General features: G+C 27.8%; 1 protein-coding gene across 3 annotated transcripts in view; it reads left to right on the top strand.

The window, feature by feature from the left end:
• Positions 1-21,220, top strand: part of LOC136088521 (uncharacterized) — a 109,058-nt gene that overhangs the window by 14,653 nt on the left and 73,185 nt on the right. For all 3 annotated transcript variants that reach the window (XM_065812378.1, XM_065812380.1, XM_065812379.1), the window contains exon 3: positions 17,623-17,661. In XM_065812378.1, coding sequence (XP_065668450.1) covers positions 17,623-17,661 — 39 coding nt within the window. The remainder of the gene's footprint in view (positions 1-17,622; positions 17,662-21,220) is intronic.

Raw genomic sequence — 21,220 nt, 5'->3', positions numbered from 1 at the left:
CTAATATTAAAACTATAATCATTTTATAAAAATAAATTATTCTGTTAACAGGCCCAACCTTACTCATGTACAGCATAGACAGCCGTTGCAGAGCCAGGGGGTTTGGAGAGGTCATTTTTTGGATTTAAAAACGCGCCACAAGATATCAAAATAGTTTATTTACTTAATAATGTAACTTACATTTTTTTAGATAATGTCTATATTTCGTTTTAGCCTTGAGAATTGTTTCAAATATATGTAAAAAAATCTGATTGTGGCTTGATTATTCTTTGGATTAACTTATTATAATTATCTATTACATTTACTAGTTGGTTTTTGATCTAAATGCTTTATAATCCAAATAATCTAATGCAGTAATATTTATTAAGTAAACTGTTTAACAAGCATAGTTTATATAGGTGTGAATAAATAAGTAACAAAGTTGAGTTAAGGTTTTTTTTGTTTAGATATAATCTGAATTTATATGACTCCATAACTTTGAGATATTTTCGAGCAAATATAGTCAATATATGGATTTCAAGTAATGTTATTATCGGAACCACTTCTAAAAATTTTGTAGCAAAATCACTTTTTATTTCAACTTCATCAATAAATAGTTTGGGCAAATTTTGGGATAAATAGTGTTTTTTAGAGAGAGAATGGAAAAGAATCCATTTGGTTTTATTAATGTTAAGAGTTTGATTTGAACCAAGTAGATATGCTTTTGAGTTTATCATTCATTGTAAAAAAGAGTTTGGATTTGTCATTATTAGTCAGGAATAAGTTGGTGTCATCGGCAAACATGATACTCATTAAGTTTGAGGCTTTATTTAAGTCATTTGTATAAATTAAGAACAAAAGTGGTCACAAGATAGAACCTTGGAAAAAATTACGGAAAATATATCTAGAAAATGCCTTTGGTTATTGTTATTATTGAAAACAAATTGTTTGCGGTTTGATAAGTAACTTCAAAGCCATTTTTTAGTTATATAATTAGTTCCATATTACTTCAGTTTTTGGAGCAGTTTTTCATGGTTGACAGTATTAAATGCCTTCGACAATAAAAAAACCTAATCTAAACCTTGATGCTCTTTTGAAATACTGAGAATATTTCCTAAATGTTTTAGTTTAGTTTAGTTTATTTTAGTGGTCAATAACTTAACATATTTTCTATATTTAATAATGTTCGCTATGCTTAAATTATCAACATAGATGTGCTGCATCAGGCACCTCTATACTAACAGTCTGATGATACTCGTGCACACCTGTGACATAAGTACCATACTTTAAAAACATTACAGAATACTAGAAACAAATTTGAATAGAGTTTATTTCCATTTATCATATAAAAATTCTCTTTTAACTGATTTGAATGTTCATCAAGTTGATTTTTGAACATGTTGAGCTAAGTTGCGTCAATTACTATTTGGGGCAGGGTATACCACTGCAACACAACACAGTTCATGAAAAATTTCTCTCTTTGTATGCAATTGAGTACTTTTTGCGGTGCAAGTCTTTGATTATGATCACACATAATATACTTAGATGGCGAAGGACAATTGAAGGGTAGTGAATGTTTATTTCATCGGTTTCACGCATGAACTTGAATATCAGAATTAAATCACCTCTTATTCTTCTTTCTTCAAGTGTTGTAAGACCTAACATGACTCTTCGCTGCTCGGCGGTGCAATGCTTTATCACAGAAATGGTTTTTGTAGCATGATTTTGAACTTTTTCTAGCACTTCTATGTCTGCCTGTTGGTACAGTGACCACACTTTTTATGGCATAGTCTAGGTGAGGATAAACATACATGTGTACAGTTCTTTTCACATTGAAAAAATACGAGCGGTGAGCGTTCACCGCAGCTGCTGAAAGTGGAGGATTAAGTTTAAGATCATCTGAGATAAGAGCTCTAAGATCTTTCTCTAAATGGGTAACTTCGATTGCTAGTGGCGGGCTGTCTGGTCCTGGAAAGAAATAGTCTCGTTTTGATACTTTTTTCCCTCATTCAGTATGCATGGCTTTGCACTTTTCAGTATTAAACATAATAAGCCAGCAATGTGACCATTCAATGGCTTTGTCTAAGTCTGCTTGCAGACTCTCCGAGTCCTGGTCCGATTATATGACGCCAATAATTTTGCTGTCATCAGCGTAGAGCTAGATCTGATGTTCCAATTTGTCTGGAAGATCAATAATGTACAGAACAAATAGTAATAGACCTAAGACTGAGCCTTGTGGTAAGCTGCTAATAACATTTTTGCAATTCGATATCTTCGATTACGACTCTCTGCTGCCTTTCTAAGAGCCTTGGTTTAATCAATGCGTGAAGCTCCTTGTTGATTCCATCATTTTGAATTTTGTGGAGAAGTTTATTGTGTGGAAATCTGTCAAGGGCTTATGCTAGATCCGTTATGATTATGTCTGTAGTGTATCCTTGGAAAATAACTTTTGTTAAAAGAATAAGTGTTTCCAGAAGATTTGTCAAGCACAACTTTTTGAAAACAAAACCGTTTTTTTTTTTAATATTAAACCGTACAATGATTTAAAATCTGGTCTCAAACGAAATGCTTCATAACTTTACAAGGGATACTAGTGAGTGATACTGGTCTGTAATTAGATGCTTTTAGTTTAGAGACTTTCTTGAATATCGGGGTTATATTTGAGCGCTTCCAGTTGCCTGGCACCTCACCTTTAAAAAGTGAAGTCTAAAAAATAAGGGTAAGTGGAGCGTAAAATGTTGCTGTACACATTTTGAGTAGTCTTGGATGGATGTCCTTGATGCCCAACGGCATTCATCCAAGACTACTTGTTCCCGTCAAGGTTTTGAAGTCTTTTCTGTACTTTGTCACGTGCAATAAAGTGCGATGTACATGTCACTTCCGTCCTTGGTTTGAAATCTAGCATTGGACCTTGCGGCTCAATTACAAAAACTGATTGAAAGTAATTATTTAAAATTCGACATATTTCCTCCTCATCAACTGTGCTTTCACCTGCACTGTCCTATTAAACTCGTGTTTAAAATTTTGCATTTTGTTAATATAGGTGTGAATCAACTTTGGATTATTCTTTGAGGCTTTTTTTTATGAAGGATTTTGTGTGTAAAGCACCCAGCCGCTCAGTACTTTGCCCACAAAGTTCTTTTTTTATTTATTATATATTTTTTATCGGTTGTGAAAGACGGCTGCCTCAACAATGAACGCATATCTTTACTAACTGCTACCTGTAGAAGAATAGTAGGACACTTTGAACATTCGGTTAAGTCATTCAAACTTTTGCGACAATCTCAGGAGATTCTGGGACTGCCTAAACACAGCATTGTTCAAGATGAGCCAACTAGATGGAATAGCACCTACCACATGCTGAACTGTTTAGTTGAACAAAAAGATGCGATTCTGTTGGTAATGCCACATTTCCCAAAAGCTACTCGACAAAACAAGGAGTTGTCAACCGGAGAATGGGATAGTTTGGTTCCTCTCGTTGCTGCTTTAAAAGTGTTTGAAGAGGTCACGCTTACTGCAAGTTCATCGAAAATGACCACATCAGAAGTTATCCCAATAATAAATGCAGTTAACATGTCAATTGATCGCATCAAGGACTACGGAAATTTTAAAGAATCTCTGTGTCAAATCTTTGCATCGACGTTACCGAGACTGCGAGAATGAACCTATATATGCTTTTGCAACAATACTAGATCCTAGATTTAAAACAAGATTTTGAGGAGCAGGACGATGGCTGAGAAAGCTGTTACTTTATTAATTGGCGAGTTAAATGCATTGGACATATTATATCCTAAAGGACTTAATTTTTTAGAAAAAGCGTAATTAATCAAAATGTCAAAGTATCAATTGTTAATAAAAAATAAATAAATATTTTTAAAATAATTGAGAAAAATAATGTTTCAAGTTTTACTTAAATTAGTAAATATTATTGTAGCTATAATAATGCCTAATATACTAAGAAAAAAAGGTAATAATTTACTAATATTGTAAACCATATTAGGAAAATTATCTTTTATAATTATGAATTGAAACATGTATCCAGAAAAAATAGAAAACAATGTTAATAAAGTTAATGAAATAATAATTTTATAATCGCTTTCATGAATATTAGAAAAGTTGTTTTTATTTTGTTGTGGATTGTTAATAAACGTATAATAAATTAGTCTTAAAGAATAAAAAGCCGTGATAAATACAGCACTAATACTAATTCAAACAGAAAAAGATAAAAAATTTGAAAACAATGCTACCTCAACAATTAAATCTCTAGAATAAAATCCTGATAAAAACGGTAACCCCAATAGTGCTACGGATCTTATAGTTATAAAAACAAATACTAAAAGTAGAAAATTTTTTAAAGCACCGTATTTTCTCATGTCTTGTTCATCAATTATAGCATGAATAATAGATCCTGCACTAAGGAATAACAATGCTTTAAAAAATCTATGATTTACTAAGTGAAATAAACTTAGGTCATAAAAAGAAAAACCACAAATCATTATCATATAACCTAATTGACTACAAGTAGAATATGCTATTACTTTTTTTAAATCATTTTGAACCATTCCTATAGTTGCTGAAAAGAAAGAAGTTAAAATCCCTATAAATCAAGATTAATACAGTAGATGAGAGTTCAAATATAGGTGACATTCTGATAATTAAAAATACTCCAGCTGTAACCATTGTAGCTGCATGAATTAGAGCCAAAACTGGAGTAGGCCCTTCCATTGCATCAGGTAATCACATATGAAAGCCTAATTGAGCAGATTCTCCTATTACGCCTATTGAATAATGGAAAATAAAGAATAGAAATATCATTAGTAATGGAAATTATGAATATGTCATTAAATTCAAATGATCCAGTAAAAATTCATAAATATATTATTCCAATTAATAATCCAATGTCTCCCAATTTATTTATAATCATTGCTTTAATTACTGATTTATTAGCTTGTATTCTAGTATATCAAAAATTAATTAATAAATATGAACATAATCCAACCCCTTTTCATCCTATAAAAAGTTGAATTTAATTTGAACTCGATATTAGTACGATCATAAAAAAAGTAAATAATGATAAGTAAGATATAAATCTTGATAAATGAAGGTCACCCTCCATATAAGAATAAGAGAATAAGTGAACAAAAAATGAAACAGTAATAACTAAGACTTGCATATTAATGGTATTATACATATTAATACAGGTGATTAATAAACATAAGCATCCTGCTATAATATAGTTATAATTTATCAACGTAGAAATAAGAATAAATTTATTTAAGAATCCTAAAAAAAGGAGGAATTCCTGCTATAGAAAAAATTATTACAGCTAAAGCAATTGTTAAAATTTTATTATTCATTAAGTATCCGCTTAGTTCTATAATAAATTCTATGTTGTTTCTATATAACACCAATATGATAATTATAAATAAGTTTGTAAATAAATAAATAAAAAGGTATAGTAAACAAATTTCAATACCTATTATATTATTCAAGCTTAAAGATATAATAATAAATCCAAAATTAGAAATACCACTATAAGCTATAAATCTCTTTATTTTAGTTTGATTAAATCCAGCAATAGTTCCTATGATTATTGATAGTGCTCCTAAAAGCATAAGCATTTCAAAATTATTATTGAATTTTAGTAAAATAATGAATATAGATAATTTACATAAAGAAGATAATAATAATATTAATACAAGATCTGATCCTTCATAAATATCAGCAATTCAATAAATGAGGGACTAAACCTAGTTTAAATAAAAGAGAAAAAATTAATATAGAATTACTAAAAGAATGAAAAGAAGATGAATTATTAAATATAAAATTAAATAAATTTAAATCCAATAAAATTAAAATTTTAAATAAATAAGCAACACCCAAGAGAAAAAATCCAGATGAAATACTGCTTAAAATAAAATATTTTAAGTTGCTTCAAGACTTTTTATATTATTCCTATTAGAACCGATAAGAATTAATAAGGAAAAAGTTTGAATCTCTACAGATAAATATAGTATTATTAAATTATTAGACAATATTATTATTATTACTGATAACAAGATAAAACCATATAAGATTAAACTTTCTAATTTTGAATGTAAATTATTTAAAATAATGATAAATATTATTACACTAATTCACAAAAAAGAATTTGTTTTAACAAATTGTGTAATTATAATAAGTGAAATTATTAATGGTATTAAATAAAAAAAACTATATTTATTTAAATATAAATTTAATATAACTAAAACTACAAATGAAAATATTAATAAATTATTATAATCAAAGATCATGAAAATTATTACAGTTAAAGAATCAAACTTTAATTATACTAATCTGGAAGAGTTAAGAGCCTCATCAATATATACATATGTATAAAAACAATCATACAACATCAACAAAATATCACGATGCAGCTTCAAATCATACAACATCAACAAAATGTCAATATCATGATGCAGCTTCAAAAGTAAAATGACGAGAATTAGTAAAATGAGAATAATAAATTTTAAGTAAACAGAGTGATAAAAATATTGTACCAATAATAACATGAATTCCGTGAAATCCTGTAGCTACAAAAAAAATGGAACCATAAACTGAATCAGATATACAAAAATTAGATTCTAGATATTCTAAAGCTTGTAAAAACGTAAATAATAAACCTAAAGTAATCGTAATTATTAAACTAATTAAAGTTTGATTTCTGTTTTTTTGAATTAGACTATGATGACATCAAGTAACACTTATTCCTGATGATAAAAGAATAGTATTTAATAATGGAATGGAAAAAGGGTTTAAGGTTATTATTCCTAAAGGAGGTCAATTTATTCCTATTTCTATAGAAGGAGCAAGGCTAGAATGAAAAAATGCTCAAAAAAAAAGAAAAGAAAAATAATATTTCTGAAACTATAAATAATATAAAATCTAGTTTTAAACCTGTTAGAACTAATTTAGTATGAGCCCCTTCTAAACTGGATTCTATAAATATATCTGTAAATCATAGAACCATGAATAAAATTATCAAAATAAAACTTTATAATAAAGAATAATAAAATCCTTTATGAAAATAAGCAACAGTATTTAAAGTTAAATATAATACACCCATCGATATACAAAATGGTCAAGGATTAGGATTTACTAAGTGAAAATGGATGATAATATTTTTCCATTAATGTAAGATTAAACTATCTTTTAAATAAATTAAACATAAAAGAGTGAAAACATAAGCTTGAATAATTAAAACACCTATTTCTAATATAATCATAAATATTATAATCATTAATGGAAATAGATTAAAAAAAGAAAAAAAACATATCATTTTAAATATAAAATCAGAAAGAATAGCTAATAAAATATGACCAGCTGTTAAATTAGCTGCTAAACGCATTCCTAAAGCTATAGGTCTAGAAATATGACTAGCTAATTCTATGAATACTAATAAAGGAGAAAGACCTAAAGGAGTTCCTGTTGGCATAAACATATTTAAATAAGAACCTTTAAAATTAAAAAATCCAAATATTATTATTGATAGTCATATAAAGAATGATAAACCAAAAGTCAATGAAATATGAGTAGTAGGGGGTAAAGTAAAAATAAAAAATCCTAGTAAATTAATTGATAAAAGATAAAAAAATAAAGTTGATAAAAACAATACAAATATTTGAGAATTATTTCCTAAATTTTCTTTCACAATTTGGAAAAAATGATTAATAATCATTTCGAAAAATATTTGAATTCTCAAAGGAGTTATAAACTAAAATTTAAAGCTATGAAAATTATAAATACAGATAATACTAATATTAAATGAGAATCAAATAAAAATCCAAAAATTTTAATAATTAGAAAATGATCAAAGTAAGAAGACATTATAGTTTTAAGATATTACATAATATAGAAAATTGTTTAAAATTATTTTTTTTTGATTCTGAATTGATTTGAAGTTATTTGAAATAAAATTATTTCTTGTATTAAGAATTAAAAAGAAATTATAAAATCTTAAACTCAATAAAATTATTAATAAAAATAATAATAATAATAAAACAAGATAGTGATTAAAATATAAGGATAAATCCAATTGAGACATTTTAAGTTTTGTTAATAGATCAATTTATAAATTTTTCTTGAGAAACAGAATAAATAGAAATAGGCATAAAAGAATGATTAAGACCACATAATTCTGAACATTGACCACAAAATTTACCAGGTCTATTAATAATAAAATTTAATTGATTCAAACGACCTGGAATAGAATATTTTTACACTTTAAGAAGGAACAGTTCAACAATGAATAACATCAGCACTTGAAACAATTAATTCAATTTTTGTATTAACTGGTAAAACAAGATCATTATCAGTTTCAAGCAATCTAAAATCACCTTGATTTAAATCTGCGGTTGGAATCATATAAGAATCAAATTCTATGTTTGGTGAAAAATTAGAATATTCATATGATCAATATCATTGATGACCAACTATTTTTACAGTTAAAGAAGGTTCAACATTTTCATCAATAGAGTATAATAAAAATAAAGAAGGTATAGCTATAATAATTAATATAATAGCACGTATTAATGTTCACACAATTTCAATAAAATTATTTTCTAATAAAAATTTATTATAATTTTTGTTAACAATTACAGAAAATAATAATCACCCTACTAATACAAGAATAATTACCATATAAAACATAGTATCATCATGAAAAAATATTAAATTATTACTACAAGATGAGGCACTTTCCTCAAAAGAAAGTTGATTTGCTTCAGGAATTATTTTATAAATAAAATTATTAAATAATAAACAAGTGAAAAAACTTATTAAAAATATTAAATTTTTCATAAACAGAGGGTATTGGATTTGAACCAACACTAATAATTTTGAAGACTATTTGATCTACTTAATCGACCCTCTTTATTAAATAATTACTTTAAATTTTTAGATTCTTTCAAAATTTTGTTATTAGTTTTTTTAATTAACTAGATGAAACTTTATTCCTTTCGTACTAAAATTCTAAAGTAATTTTATAATTGTAGATAGAAACCTTCCTGTCTTGCGACGGAATGAACTCAAATCATGTAAGATTTTAAAGGTCGAACAGACCTACCCTCAATAACTACTGCATTATTAGGATATCCTAATTCAACATAGAGGTAACAAACTTTGTTTTTGATAAGGACTCTAAAACAAAATTATCCTGTTATCCCTAAGGTAGCTTTTATTAATTAATCGTTATTTTTTTGTTTGTTATAATAACGGGTCATTATAGCCTACTATAGTAATTGTTAAATTGTTTAATTATACAACAAATTTATTATATTGCTTATTTTTGTTATTTTTAAAAAACAGTCGCCCTAACTAAACTACTAAACTTTCTAATTTTAATAATTTCTTATTATTATTTTAAAAAAAGTTTATAGTAAAGCTCTATAGGGTCTCTTCATCTTACAATTTTAAATAGCATCTTAACTATTATTTCAATTTTAAAATTTTTTTCTCAAGACAGTGAAAAATTCGTGTAACCATTCATTCTCTCTATCGATTAAATGACAACTAATTATGCTACTTTATTACAGTCAGAGTTACTGCATCGATTTAATATTATTTAAATTAGATTATAATTATTTTTATATCATTGGGCAAGTTTCACCCTTAATATTTTAGAGGGCTATGTTTTTGGTAAACAGTCGATATTTTATTTTGCCGAGTTCCTTAAGAAAAAAGTAATTTATTATTTATCCCAACTTGATTTAGATTTTTTAAAATTTTCATGTATTAAAAGAAATTTCATTACTATTTTCCACAAAAATGATAATAATTGACTATATTATAAAATTATAATTTTTCTAAAGTAAAGTTTTACGTAATTTTTAAAATATAGCTGATTCTAAGCTTATTTACTTTTTGTCTAAATCATAAATTTATTTCTAAATGTTTATAAGGTTCATTGATGTTGGATATAAATTGTTTTTTACTCGTTAAATAATCTTTGCATTAAATAACTGCTTTTTTTTAAAAAAAATTACTTATATAAATTTCATGAAAAACCATCTCTTAACTCGATTAGTTTTTCACTGCCAATTGCAAATTATCCAAAAAATTTTATCTTTTATTGGTTCATTCTATAAATTATTCACAATTAGGTCGTTAAGTTTCAGGAATAATTAACGATAAAGAATAAATGACGAGAGTCATGAAATTAAAGCTGCTGAAAATCAAGAACCTACCACACCTGCTCCAGGTGCTGTCTAGTCATTGTATAACCAATTAATCAACACAAATTCTGTAGTAAGTATTGTGCTTCTATATTTGTATTGTACTTTAAGTATAGCAAGCCTATAAATTGTTTTAATGTTTTAGATTTATACTGCGCATTGCACAATGTCAGAAAAAGTAGCAGTGTACTTGAAAGAACCTCTACTTGCAAGTCACGAGGATGTCTTTGAATACTGGAGGAAATCCAAATTTCTTAACATGAAAAAACTAGCACAGAAATATTTAGGGACACCTCTATGTACAGTGTTTTTGGAGCGGTTGTTTAGTACTGCAGGTCTTATCTGCGACCGGAAAGCCGGTTAACTCCGGAACAAGTGCAAATGCTTGTGTTTTTGAACAAGAACCTCCCGTTTCTTGACTATCAGTACTAACGGTACTAATGTCATATGTAAAAGCTGATTGAAAAGACAACATTCTGTGTATCTGATCACTTTTACCATTACCTATGACTATATCATTTGTTTCTTAATAATAATAAGTTCCATACAAACATATATTGTTTAATATTATGTTACTTGTTTAGTTGCTATTATTTCACAGCGCCGACGACACGGTTTTCAAAATAGAGGGGGAACACTCCCTTATTTTGAAAAAAAAGTCTATTTATAGGTCAATTTTTTTAAAAAGGGGCATGCCCCTGGGCCTTGGTGTCTTTGGTCATGTTTCACCTGTACCAATATAACTAATTTTGGTGTTTTCACTTTTAAAATCTGCATAAGTTTTAAATTAACATGATATAATGGTTAAATTATTAATTTAACTACCAGTTTTAATTAAAATAATAAGAATCGAAAAAGAATCGGAATCGGTAAAGAATTGGAATCGCAACAGAGAATCGGAATAGGAGTCGGTTTTTTTCGGAATAGGCCCTTCTCTAGTTTCTCCATCACAAGGATGTTGCAAAAAAAATGCCACTTTGCAATAATGCAAAGTAATGAAATCTTGTTTATGGTAGCCTAAGTTGATAATATTTTTGTATTGCATATATTTTATATTGTGATGCAGCTCCATTACTAAAAAAAAATATGTTCAAATGTTTGTAATTGTTTAAGTTTATCAATAGCATAATTAGTAAAGCAATGATAATCAGTTCCATGTTTCAGATGGTCTGATATAACACAAAAGCTTTGTTTACTTGCACTGTATTGTTATTAATATTAAAAAACTTTAGTTTTCTGCAAGTCAAAAAGAACTAAAATATGTTATTCTTTTAAATTGGTTTTTAAATGTTGGAAGTAGTTAGCTTGACTTTTTATATCCTGTTATATCCTCTTATGACCCTCTTATAAATGTCAAACTCTTTACAAACTAAAAGGTAAAGTTGCTCGGTCAAAAGTACATTGGAAGTTTGATTTTTGTGATTAATAAATATTAACTTTATTTTTTTCATTTTCATCATTTTCATCAAAAAAATTGCCATACTTCCTATCATTTATTAGTTCTAAAAACAATAACATTTTATTTGGTTCTATCAGTATTTTTCAGATTGAATATCAGTAATTGAAAATTTAATAAACAAATTATTTTTTTCAAGTTTTTATGAAAAATATACTTGACTTTTAGAGACTACCTTTTAAGGGATTACAATTAAGTGTTCGTTAATTCTTTTGGTTTTTATTAACTGATTGAACATGAGTAGGTCCAAGACGTGTTTTAGACTTATAAAAATGGATTAATATGTTCTAAACACGTCTTAAGCCAAGTAGTATTGATAGATAAGAAATTTATGGATAAAAAATCATAAGGAAAAAAAAAGTTGCTGTCTTAGGTAACAGATGCTATGCATCAAGGACAAATATAAAGTAAATCTTGATCCAGGTCACATTGATTACTTATAACTCTTAAATGCGAGCTTCAATTAAAAGTTATAAGTCATCAGTCTTATAAACTGAATTTAAAAAAATACTTAAAATTTAAATCAGCATACAAATTGATTTTTTATTAATTTTTTATCTAGCTTTAAAGATCTTTATAACTTGATAAAAAAATTTTAAGCTCTAAATTTTTAAGCTCTTTTAAGATTGCAATGTTTAATTTTAAACATTGCAATAAAGAATCAAAAAAAAAAAAAATTCAATACACAGGTTTATAGTCTCAGTTCTGTTCTGTAAATTATCACATAATCGTTTAGTAAGATAAATATTTAGAGCTTAATAATTTTATATCAAAGATTTTATATCAAAGTAATATCAATATGTCATATTCTGCCTCACAAATTTTTTTTTCAAATCTTCTCAAATTCTAGAAATGTTTACTTTTCTAAAAAATTTTGAGATAATTTGCGGAACTATAAATCCGTGTATTCCAAAACAAAAATATCAACTTTAGCCCGGCGTTATGCTAAGTTTTTAAATTTTTTAAAGCTAATTTCTTTGCTTTTAAAAGTATCTAAAGCATACTTGCTATCTTAAAATAATTGAAGTATAAAACTAATTTGTTCAATAGTTTTTAGTTGTTAAAAATGATGAAAAAACCCATTTTGCTTGAAGAGTGAATTTTTATACAATATATATATATATATATATGTATATATATATATATATATATATATATATATATATATATATATATATATACACATATTTATATCTACATATATATATATATATATATATATATATATATATATATATATATATATATATATATATATATATACAAATTCACCAAGCCTTCTCTCTTTATACATCAGCCATTGTCATTGTTGTTGGTGACTTTAATGCTCATAACACTGAATGGCTCGGCTCCAGTGTCAGTGACTCTGCTGGCAATAAGGTCCTTATTTTTGTCTTTCTCAATCTCAACTCAAATAGTCAACTTCTCAACTCGCTTTCCAGGCAACCCAAATCATTCACCTTCTCTACTCAACCTATGTCTTGTTTTTGATCCTAGTCAGTGCTCAGTTTCTCCACATTCACCCTTAGATGCTTCTGATTGTGGTTTGATCTCTCTAAAACTATTATCTCATTCTTCTTCATCATCAGAATCCCCCTATCATTGTACCCCTTACAACTACCTTAAAGCTAACTGGGACTCTTTCTATGATTTTCTTCGTGATGGCCCTTGGATAGAAATCTTTTGTCTTCCTGCTGAAAAATGTGCTTCTTACATAACTTCATGGCTTCAGGCTGGCATTGAATCTTTTATTCCCTCTCAACAATTCCGGGTCCAGCCTCACTCTTCTCCATGGTTTTCCTCACATTGTGCTGCTGCATATTCCAATCGAAGCCGTCACTTCCATATCTATCAGCAAAACAGTTCTCCAGAAAACAGAGGTCTGTTTATTATTGCTAAAAACCATTGTAAAAAGGTTTTGTCTAATGCCAAGCTCGCTATTCTCAGGTCATAAAATCTTGTATTTCATTACAAAAATTAGGCTCTCGTGACTTATAGAGAATCTTTAACATTATCAATAATAAGGGCAAATCTGTTATTCAAACTCTCTTGTATGGTTCAGACTTTGTCACCTCACCTAAAGACGAAGCTGAATTATTTGCTAAGAACTTTTCATCAATATCATTTCTTGATTCCACTAGTTGCGTTTTACCTGATATAACTGTCAGACAGGTTGATCCATTGCTTGACATTTGTATCACTCCAGCTTCTATATCAAAAGTGATTTACATCTTGTGATCCAGACAACATACCTGTTGTAGTCTTGTAGAAGTGTTCTCTGGAGCTGTCATCTATACTTTCAAAACTATTCAACAAGTTTTCCGGCATGCTGGATTGCTGCATATGTTATCCCTATTTTCAAAAATTCTGGAGAGCAATTTGATTCAACTAACTATGGTCCCATTAGTCTTTTTCCTATCATAAGCAAGGTTTTTGAATCTTTAATTAACACACACTTAATCTCACATCTTGAATCTAATAACTTAATTTCTGATCATCAATATGGATTTTGATCTTCTTGTTCTACAGCTAATTTGCTAACAGTAATAACCAATATGTTTTATTGTGCATTAGGTAAAGGTGGAGAGATCCATCGCTCTTGTTATTTCTTAAGCTTTTGATAAAGTTTGGCATGCTGGTCTTCTCCATAAGCTTTCTTCTTATGGTGTTTCTAGTAACATCTTTAAGATTATTGAATCCTTCCTTTCTAATCGCAGTATAAAAGTTATCCTTGATGAACAGCACTCTTCTTCTAATTCTGTAACTTCAGGGGATCCTCAAGGTTCTATCCTTGGCCCTATACTCTTTTTAATTTACATTAAGGATCTTCGAGATATTCTCACATATAAGGTGGCATTGTTCGCTGATGATACTACGATTTTTTCTTGTCATGATAAGAAGCCAACACTCTCTAATTGCTTAGAGGGGGCATTTGAGCTTGAAAAGGATCTCACTTCTACTACAGCATGAGGCTTATAATGGCTGGTGAACTTTAATTCAGATAAAAATTAGCATCTTCTAAGATTGCATCTCTTTATTGAGCTCGACACTTTCTTACTCTGGATTCGATTCTTTATCTCTATATATCTCAAATCCATCCTTGTATGAAATACTGTTGCCATATCTGGGGCAGATGTTCTAATGATGCCCTTTATTTTTTAGACAAGGTGCAAAAACACATAGTAAACATAGTTGGACCTGCTCTTGCAGCCAACCTCCAACCATTATCACATTGTTGGCACGTTGCTTTTCTTTCTCTTTTCTTCAAATACTATAAAGGGCACTGCTCTAAAGAGTTAGTGTCTCTTGTGCCATCTACTAAAGTTCATTTTGTGTTATTCGTTATTCAATTAAATCTCATCTTTTTTCTGATACTATTCCATAAATTCTTATTCGTCTAGTTTTTTTCCTCAAACATCAGTTCTTTGGAATTTGCTTCTTTCATCTTGCTTTCCTGATTCATATAATTTGCAATCTTTCAAGTCATCTGTCAATCATTATCTTGCTCTACAAACTTAACTTCATCTTTTCTCTTCCAGTAACTTCCAACTCTAATAGCGGTTGCATGCAGCCATGTTGGAAGCGAAGATGTAGAAAAAAAATATTTAAATATGGATGCTCAAAATCCGGACAATTTTAAATTTGCTGGCATTTTTTTGTTTTTAAATTCTATGTTGCAAAATTCAAACATTAATCAAAACAAACATTGTATTCTCGGGAAAAAAAATAAAAATTGCAAATTTAGCACATCATGTCAAAGGAATATGACCGTAGAGTTGCAGTGGTTGAGTCCCTCCGCGCTGGGCACTCTGTCCCAAAGATTATAAAATGGTTTGGCTTTCCAAAAAGCACAGTTTATGATATTGCAAAGAGGTTTAATGATGGAGCAGAGTCTGTAGAACGAAAAGAAAGGACTGCTCACAAACCAATTAGGAATAAAGCCTTCATCAGCAGAGTATAGAAGTTGATTAACAAAAACCCCAGCACCTCCATCAGCAAACTGAGCAAAGATATGAATGTGTCTCATTACACTACGAGAAGAATGATCTGTGATGGCCTTAGGTACAAGTCCTATGTCCTGAAAGTCAGGCAGATGCTGTCTACTTCAATGAAGGAGAAGAGAGTGGCTAAGTGTTCCAATCTTTTGCTGGAAACAGACATAAAGACTTGGACAGAGCCTGGAAATTTTATCTGACTAATCACTGGGACATCTTCTGGGTCTTGAGCCAACCATCTGTCATTTCTTCTGTTCACTTTGGCATCCACAGTAAAAATTTTCTCATCGCTGAAAAAACAAAGTTTACCGGTGCTTCATGTTTTATTGATGCTAAAAGATTGGGCAATGTCATGCCACCACACTTCTTCCTGAAGGGCCAAAATGTCAACAAAAAAACTACTGCAGCTGCCAACATGTTGGTCGATGAGGTGGAGCACGCCTGCTCCAGGTTCAGGAAGCTTATCGAGCAAGTCAATGAAACTTAAGGCAGCTGGATTAAGTGAAATGAAAGCTCTTATATGTGTACATTACTATTTAAAATTTCAGAAATATAGCTTTGAAACTAATACTTTTATTGTAATTTTTATTTTGTGTCAAAAAAGTCTCGATTTTGAGCATCCACCCTGTATATTTATATATATATATAACTTTAATTTAACAGTTGCACAACAATTTTGTTTTAATGGCACAATTTTCTTATGTAATTTGCACTACTTAACATTTGTTGTACAACAAAGTTTATAATGTAATTTAACAAATTTTGTCGTAACTATTGTTTGACGAAATGGTTGTTGTATGATATTTTTACAACTTTTGGAAACCAGCCTTTTAGTAAAACTTGTGCCAACTTTTGGCTTGTAAGTTTGTTGTTATTAAACATCCTCAAAAGGACAATTTTTCTAAATTGGTTTGCAAATTTTTTAATTTCTTTGAAATTAAAAAATGAAATAAATTAATTCTACATTCAAAAGAGTTTTTTGAGTATAGAATTAATTTATTTCAATTATAGTCTTTATTTAAGCTTTATAATCTTCATTGATACCTCTTTTAATGATGAGTCAAAACTCAAAATAAAAAGAGGGTCAATATAATATACTCATGGTTACTATGGTTTTAAGTATATTATACTGACCCTCTTTTTTATACTATTTATTTGAAAAAAAATTATCTTTGGACTTTTACATTAATCTGTTAAATTGTAGGTGTTCCTCTGGTCTTCATTAAATCTAAAGCAAAATAATTATATAAAAACTCAATATCAGAATTAGTGATCAAAAACTATAATCTGCTAACCAAATAACAAAATACAAGGTGATTTTAGTCAAACCAGAAAAAAACAAAAAACCAGCTAATGTTTTTTTATTTATTATAATAGGTCATCGCCAAATATCAAGTAATTGGCAGTTTTAAATTTGACAGTTATAATTTTGACAATTAATTAGAGAATTTTATGTGCATCAAGCAAGATTTTTTATTTTACTTTATTTATTCTATTATACTTTAGGTTAGATATCTATTCTAAGGTAACTATTTACAGCAATCCTTTTGACATAAGTTATTTAGTTTTTATAAAACAGTGATTAAAACATTATTTTACTTGTTAACTAGTGTGGTAATTCTACATTTAATGATAATTTTATTTAAAAATTTCTGTTAACCTCTTAGTTTTATTTAAGTTTTGTATGAGAAATTAGTTTTTATTAGTAAAGAAACTTTTATATTGTTACTATGCAACTATGTGAAATATGTGACATCTTATCAATAAAGGTAACTATGATTAGGGTGACCATTTTCCCAGTTTTTTTTGTAGGAGAGAGCAGCGCTAAGCTAATTAAAATTACTTTAGTGCTGCGCTCTCCTAGCGGGACAATGGTCACCCTAACTATGATGAATTTCTTTAAAAATAAGTTTTAGTTGTGACTTTTAAATTTCTTACATTAACTCTTATTTATAAAGATATGTATACATATTCAATTTAGATGAGTGTGGAAGACCAAGTCATCAGGAAGCTGCATTTGGTAAGGTTTTTTCATATCTAACATGCTTTACTTTTTTATTTCTTTTCTTACTTTAAAATTAAAAATGATTAACAAATTTTGAGCAATGATTTTGAGTTTTTTAATTTATTTAATTATTTTTTAATTATTGCACAAATTTTAGAGTAGGAAGAATTTATTTACAAGTAATGTTAGGTCCCCTCATTTTTTGTATTTTAAGCACCATGGTTTATTTAAGAGCTAGTGGAGGTAATATTTTTCTCTCCTATTATTTCCTTCCTCACTTCTAATGATTTAGGATAGTATTGAGGAGGTATTTTCATTGCATGAACTTAATATAACAGAATTATACAAAAAAAAAAAAAAGAGTAATTGTATCTAGTTACCATGCTTATAGTGACAGTTGTTCAATAAGAAAAAAAATGTGGCTACTAGAGAGAAATTTAGTAAAATATGTTCAAATTTTACTAAATTTTACTATCCCTTCCTTACATCTCATAATCAATAGGTTTAAGGTTTAATCTATTTTACACCTCTAGAAGTAACAAATTGTTTCTCTGTACAGTCTTGTTTAACAAGATTTGTATTTTGGAGTTTAGGGTTGAAAGAGAGTTGTAAACTTTGTTTGAGAGTTGAGGGTTAAACAAAAATTGTAATATTTAATAAACGAGGAGAGGGGACTTACTAACCTCAGGATGGGTGTAAAAACTTTCCAAAAATTTTTTCCTTTGATTTTTTATAATTCCTGTTTTATAAATAACAAATTTACGTAAATTTGACCATGTTTTTTTCTCTGTTTAAGAAAAGACCATTTTCCAATTGTTTATAACAACTCTAACTAAACTATTCAGGATGACATCTTCTTAAAAAAAAAATTGAGGTACATTGGCATTTTTTGTAATAAAAACTTGTCCCAGTATTATTTTTATAAACGGTAAAATTTTAGGTTTTATTTATTTTTTAATATTTTAAATTGTTTTATTGGATTCCCTGGCTCAAAATATGTAAGTGTACCAATTTTCAGCTTTTCATTGTGCACAGAACAGAAACAAAGGCCAAAATCATTTTTTAAAATGGCAGATTTTTGTTGGTTCAAAGCAAAGTTAAAATTGTTATATGTTTGAAACCATTTGGAATTAGATGATAAAATGTTGGGGATGTTCATAACTTATTTAAATATTTGAGTGGTGTAAAAACCAGCAAAATAACAGACTTAAAGTTGCATTAAAAAAAATTTAGTGTTTCACATGGAATTGCTCATAGGTGACCATGTTGACACTGTGTACTCTAAATGTGGGCGCACATAAATTTTATAAAGTTTCTCCATATAATAACATTTTCCAGAAATAAATGTATTTTTGAGAATTTCAAGCATTCAATTAGCTTTGTATGACACTTTTTTTGCCTTGATCGTGAAATTTAAGATTAGATAATTAATATTAAACATCTTGTTGAGTTGTTGTTAGCCTAAGCTTATTTCTCAGTTTGAGGTCATTCAATATTCTTATTAAACAAAACAATAAAGAAACAAAATAATACTAAAGAAAGAGAAAAGTTTAATAAAATAAACTACTTTGAATTAACTAAATTAAGTAAATTGCTAAAGAAATAGTAAATAATAGAAAATAAATATAACAGGAAGAATGTATTTAAAGTTATTACTTTGAGATGATAACAACAATTTAACAAACAATAACAACAACAAAAAGTTAAATTTAAAAAAATGCAAAATTAGAAATCGAAATATTTTTTTAAACCTTTACATATAAACAGCTTAAATAAGAAAAGAAAAAGAGAAATAAAAATAATCTATTGGAAAAGACAAAGTTTTTTTATAATTTTTATTTTGGTTGATTTTGCTGTATCTTATATTATTTTATTTTTTTTACTTATTTCAAAATAATCTATTGGAAAAGACAAAGTTTTTTTATAATTTTTATTAAGGTTGATTTTGCTGTATCTTATATTATTTTATTTTATCTACTTATTTCAATTTTAAATATATTATCATTACATTGTTATTACTTTTTTTCTTTTTAGTATATCATATATTTATATAATATTAAATAGTATTTTATTGTAGTTATACTAATAGTATTTGAGACGCAATTAGGATACAGGTCCTATTATAATCATAAAGTGATCCAACTATCTATTGAACTGTCAAAATGATTATATATATATATGTATATTTTTTTTTTTTTGTTATTCACCTCCTCAAGGCCGATAAAGCCACTACAGATGAGGAGGCTACTTAATAGTGGTTATAACCCTCTCTCAACTCTATAACTCCGAAACACGAACCTTGACAAACAAGGCCGCTGCGCGGAGAAACAAGTTAAGCGCGGTACTACCAGGGACGTGGTGGGGATCGAACTCCGAACCTCCCGCTTATGAAGCGAGCGCTTTACCACTACACCACTACCGCATATTCAACTATCTATTAAATTGTCAAAATGATTATATCCAACTATCTATTGAAATGCCAAGTGTTTGTTTAAATTTGTCTATTTAGGAACAGTTTAACATTTTATCACTGAGTGCATTTCAATGTATAGGTACTCGATTACTTAAAATATTGTATCATTGTTTATAATTTCTATTGAAGTCTTATACAAACTGTTCTACCACAAAACTGATTTACCACAAAACTGTTTTACCACAAAACTGTTTTACCACAAAACTGTTTTACCACAAAACTGTTTTACCACATCGAATTGTAATAAAAGGTTTAGTGTGCTAATTAATGATGGCAAGACCTTTATCAGTTTTAAACGTTTGAATTAAGCTTCCTCGTATTCTGTGATTTTCCAGTTTTTTAATTTAAAACATGATACATCTATTTTAGTATTATTATTTTAGCAGTTATAACTTCTTTTTATTTTTAAATTTTTTTAAAAATAAAAATAATAGTTTTAATAATTTAAATAATAATTTTTTTTTTTTATAAATATTATAGTATTGTTTATTTTATATAAATATTATATTGTTATTTTTGATTTTTTGTTGATTGGTATAATATAACATATTATTTTGTTGTTTTGTTATTATGCTTATTATTTTTACAGTATTTATTATTACCGTTTAATTTACTGTTTACTTTGATTATTACTATTATTATTATTATTATTTTACTGTTATTATTATTAATTATTATTATTATTTTTGTTTGGTTTCTCTTAGGGTTTTCAATTGGTTTTAAACGATAATCGGAAACCACGGTTTTTTGTCAAAACCAATATAAATGAAAACCGTTGGTTTTCAAAAACGGTTTTAGCGGTTTTTTTGTATAATGTTTTTTGAATGTTTATTTATTATAGAAAGGTATAAAAAATTAAATTTGTAAGCAATTAAATTTTTATTTTATTATTTAGATTGTATTTTGCTGGAAAGATTAACATATCTTTTCATTTTCAAAATTATTCAAGTATTCCAAAAAAAAATGTTCGAATATCGAATAAAACACACAAATATATTGGAGTATAAAGTATTCAAATACTCAAATAGGATGGCCTATTCTTTTTATTAAAGATTTTTATCCCTTAAATAAACATAAGGATATTTTAAGTGCATCTTTTGT

This window comes from Hydra vulgaris, chromosome 12 (assembly GCF_038396675.1).
Source record: "Hydra vulgaris chromosome 12, alternate assembly HydraT2T_AEP".
Classification (NCBI taxonomy): Eukaryota; Metazoa; Cnidaria; class Hydrozoa; order Anthoathecata; family Hydridae; genus Hydra; species Hydra vulgaris.
This window is presented reverse-complemented; position numbering and strand designations above follow the sequence as displayed.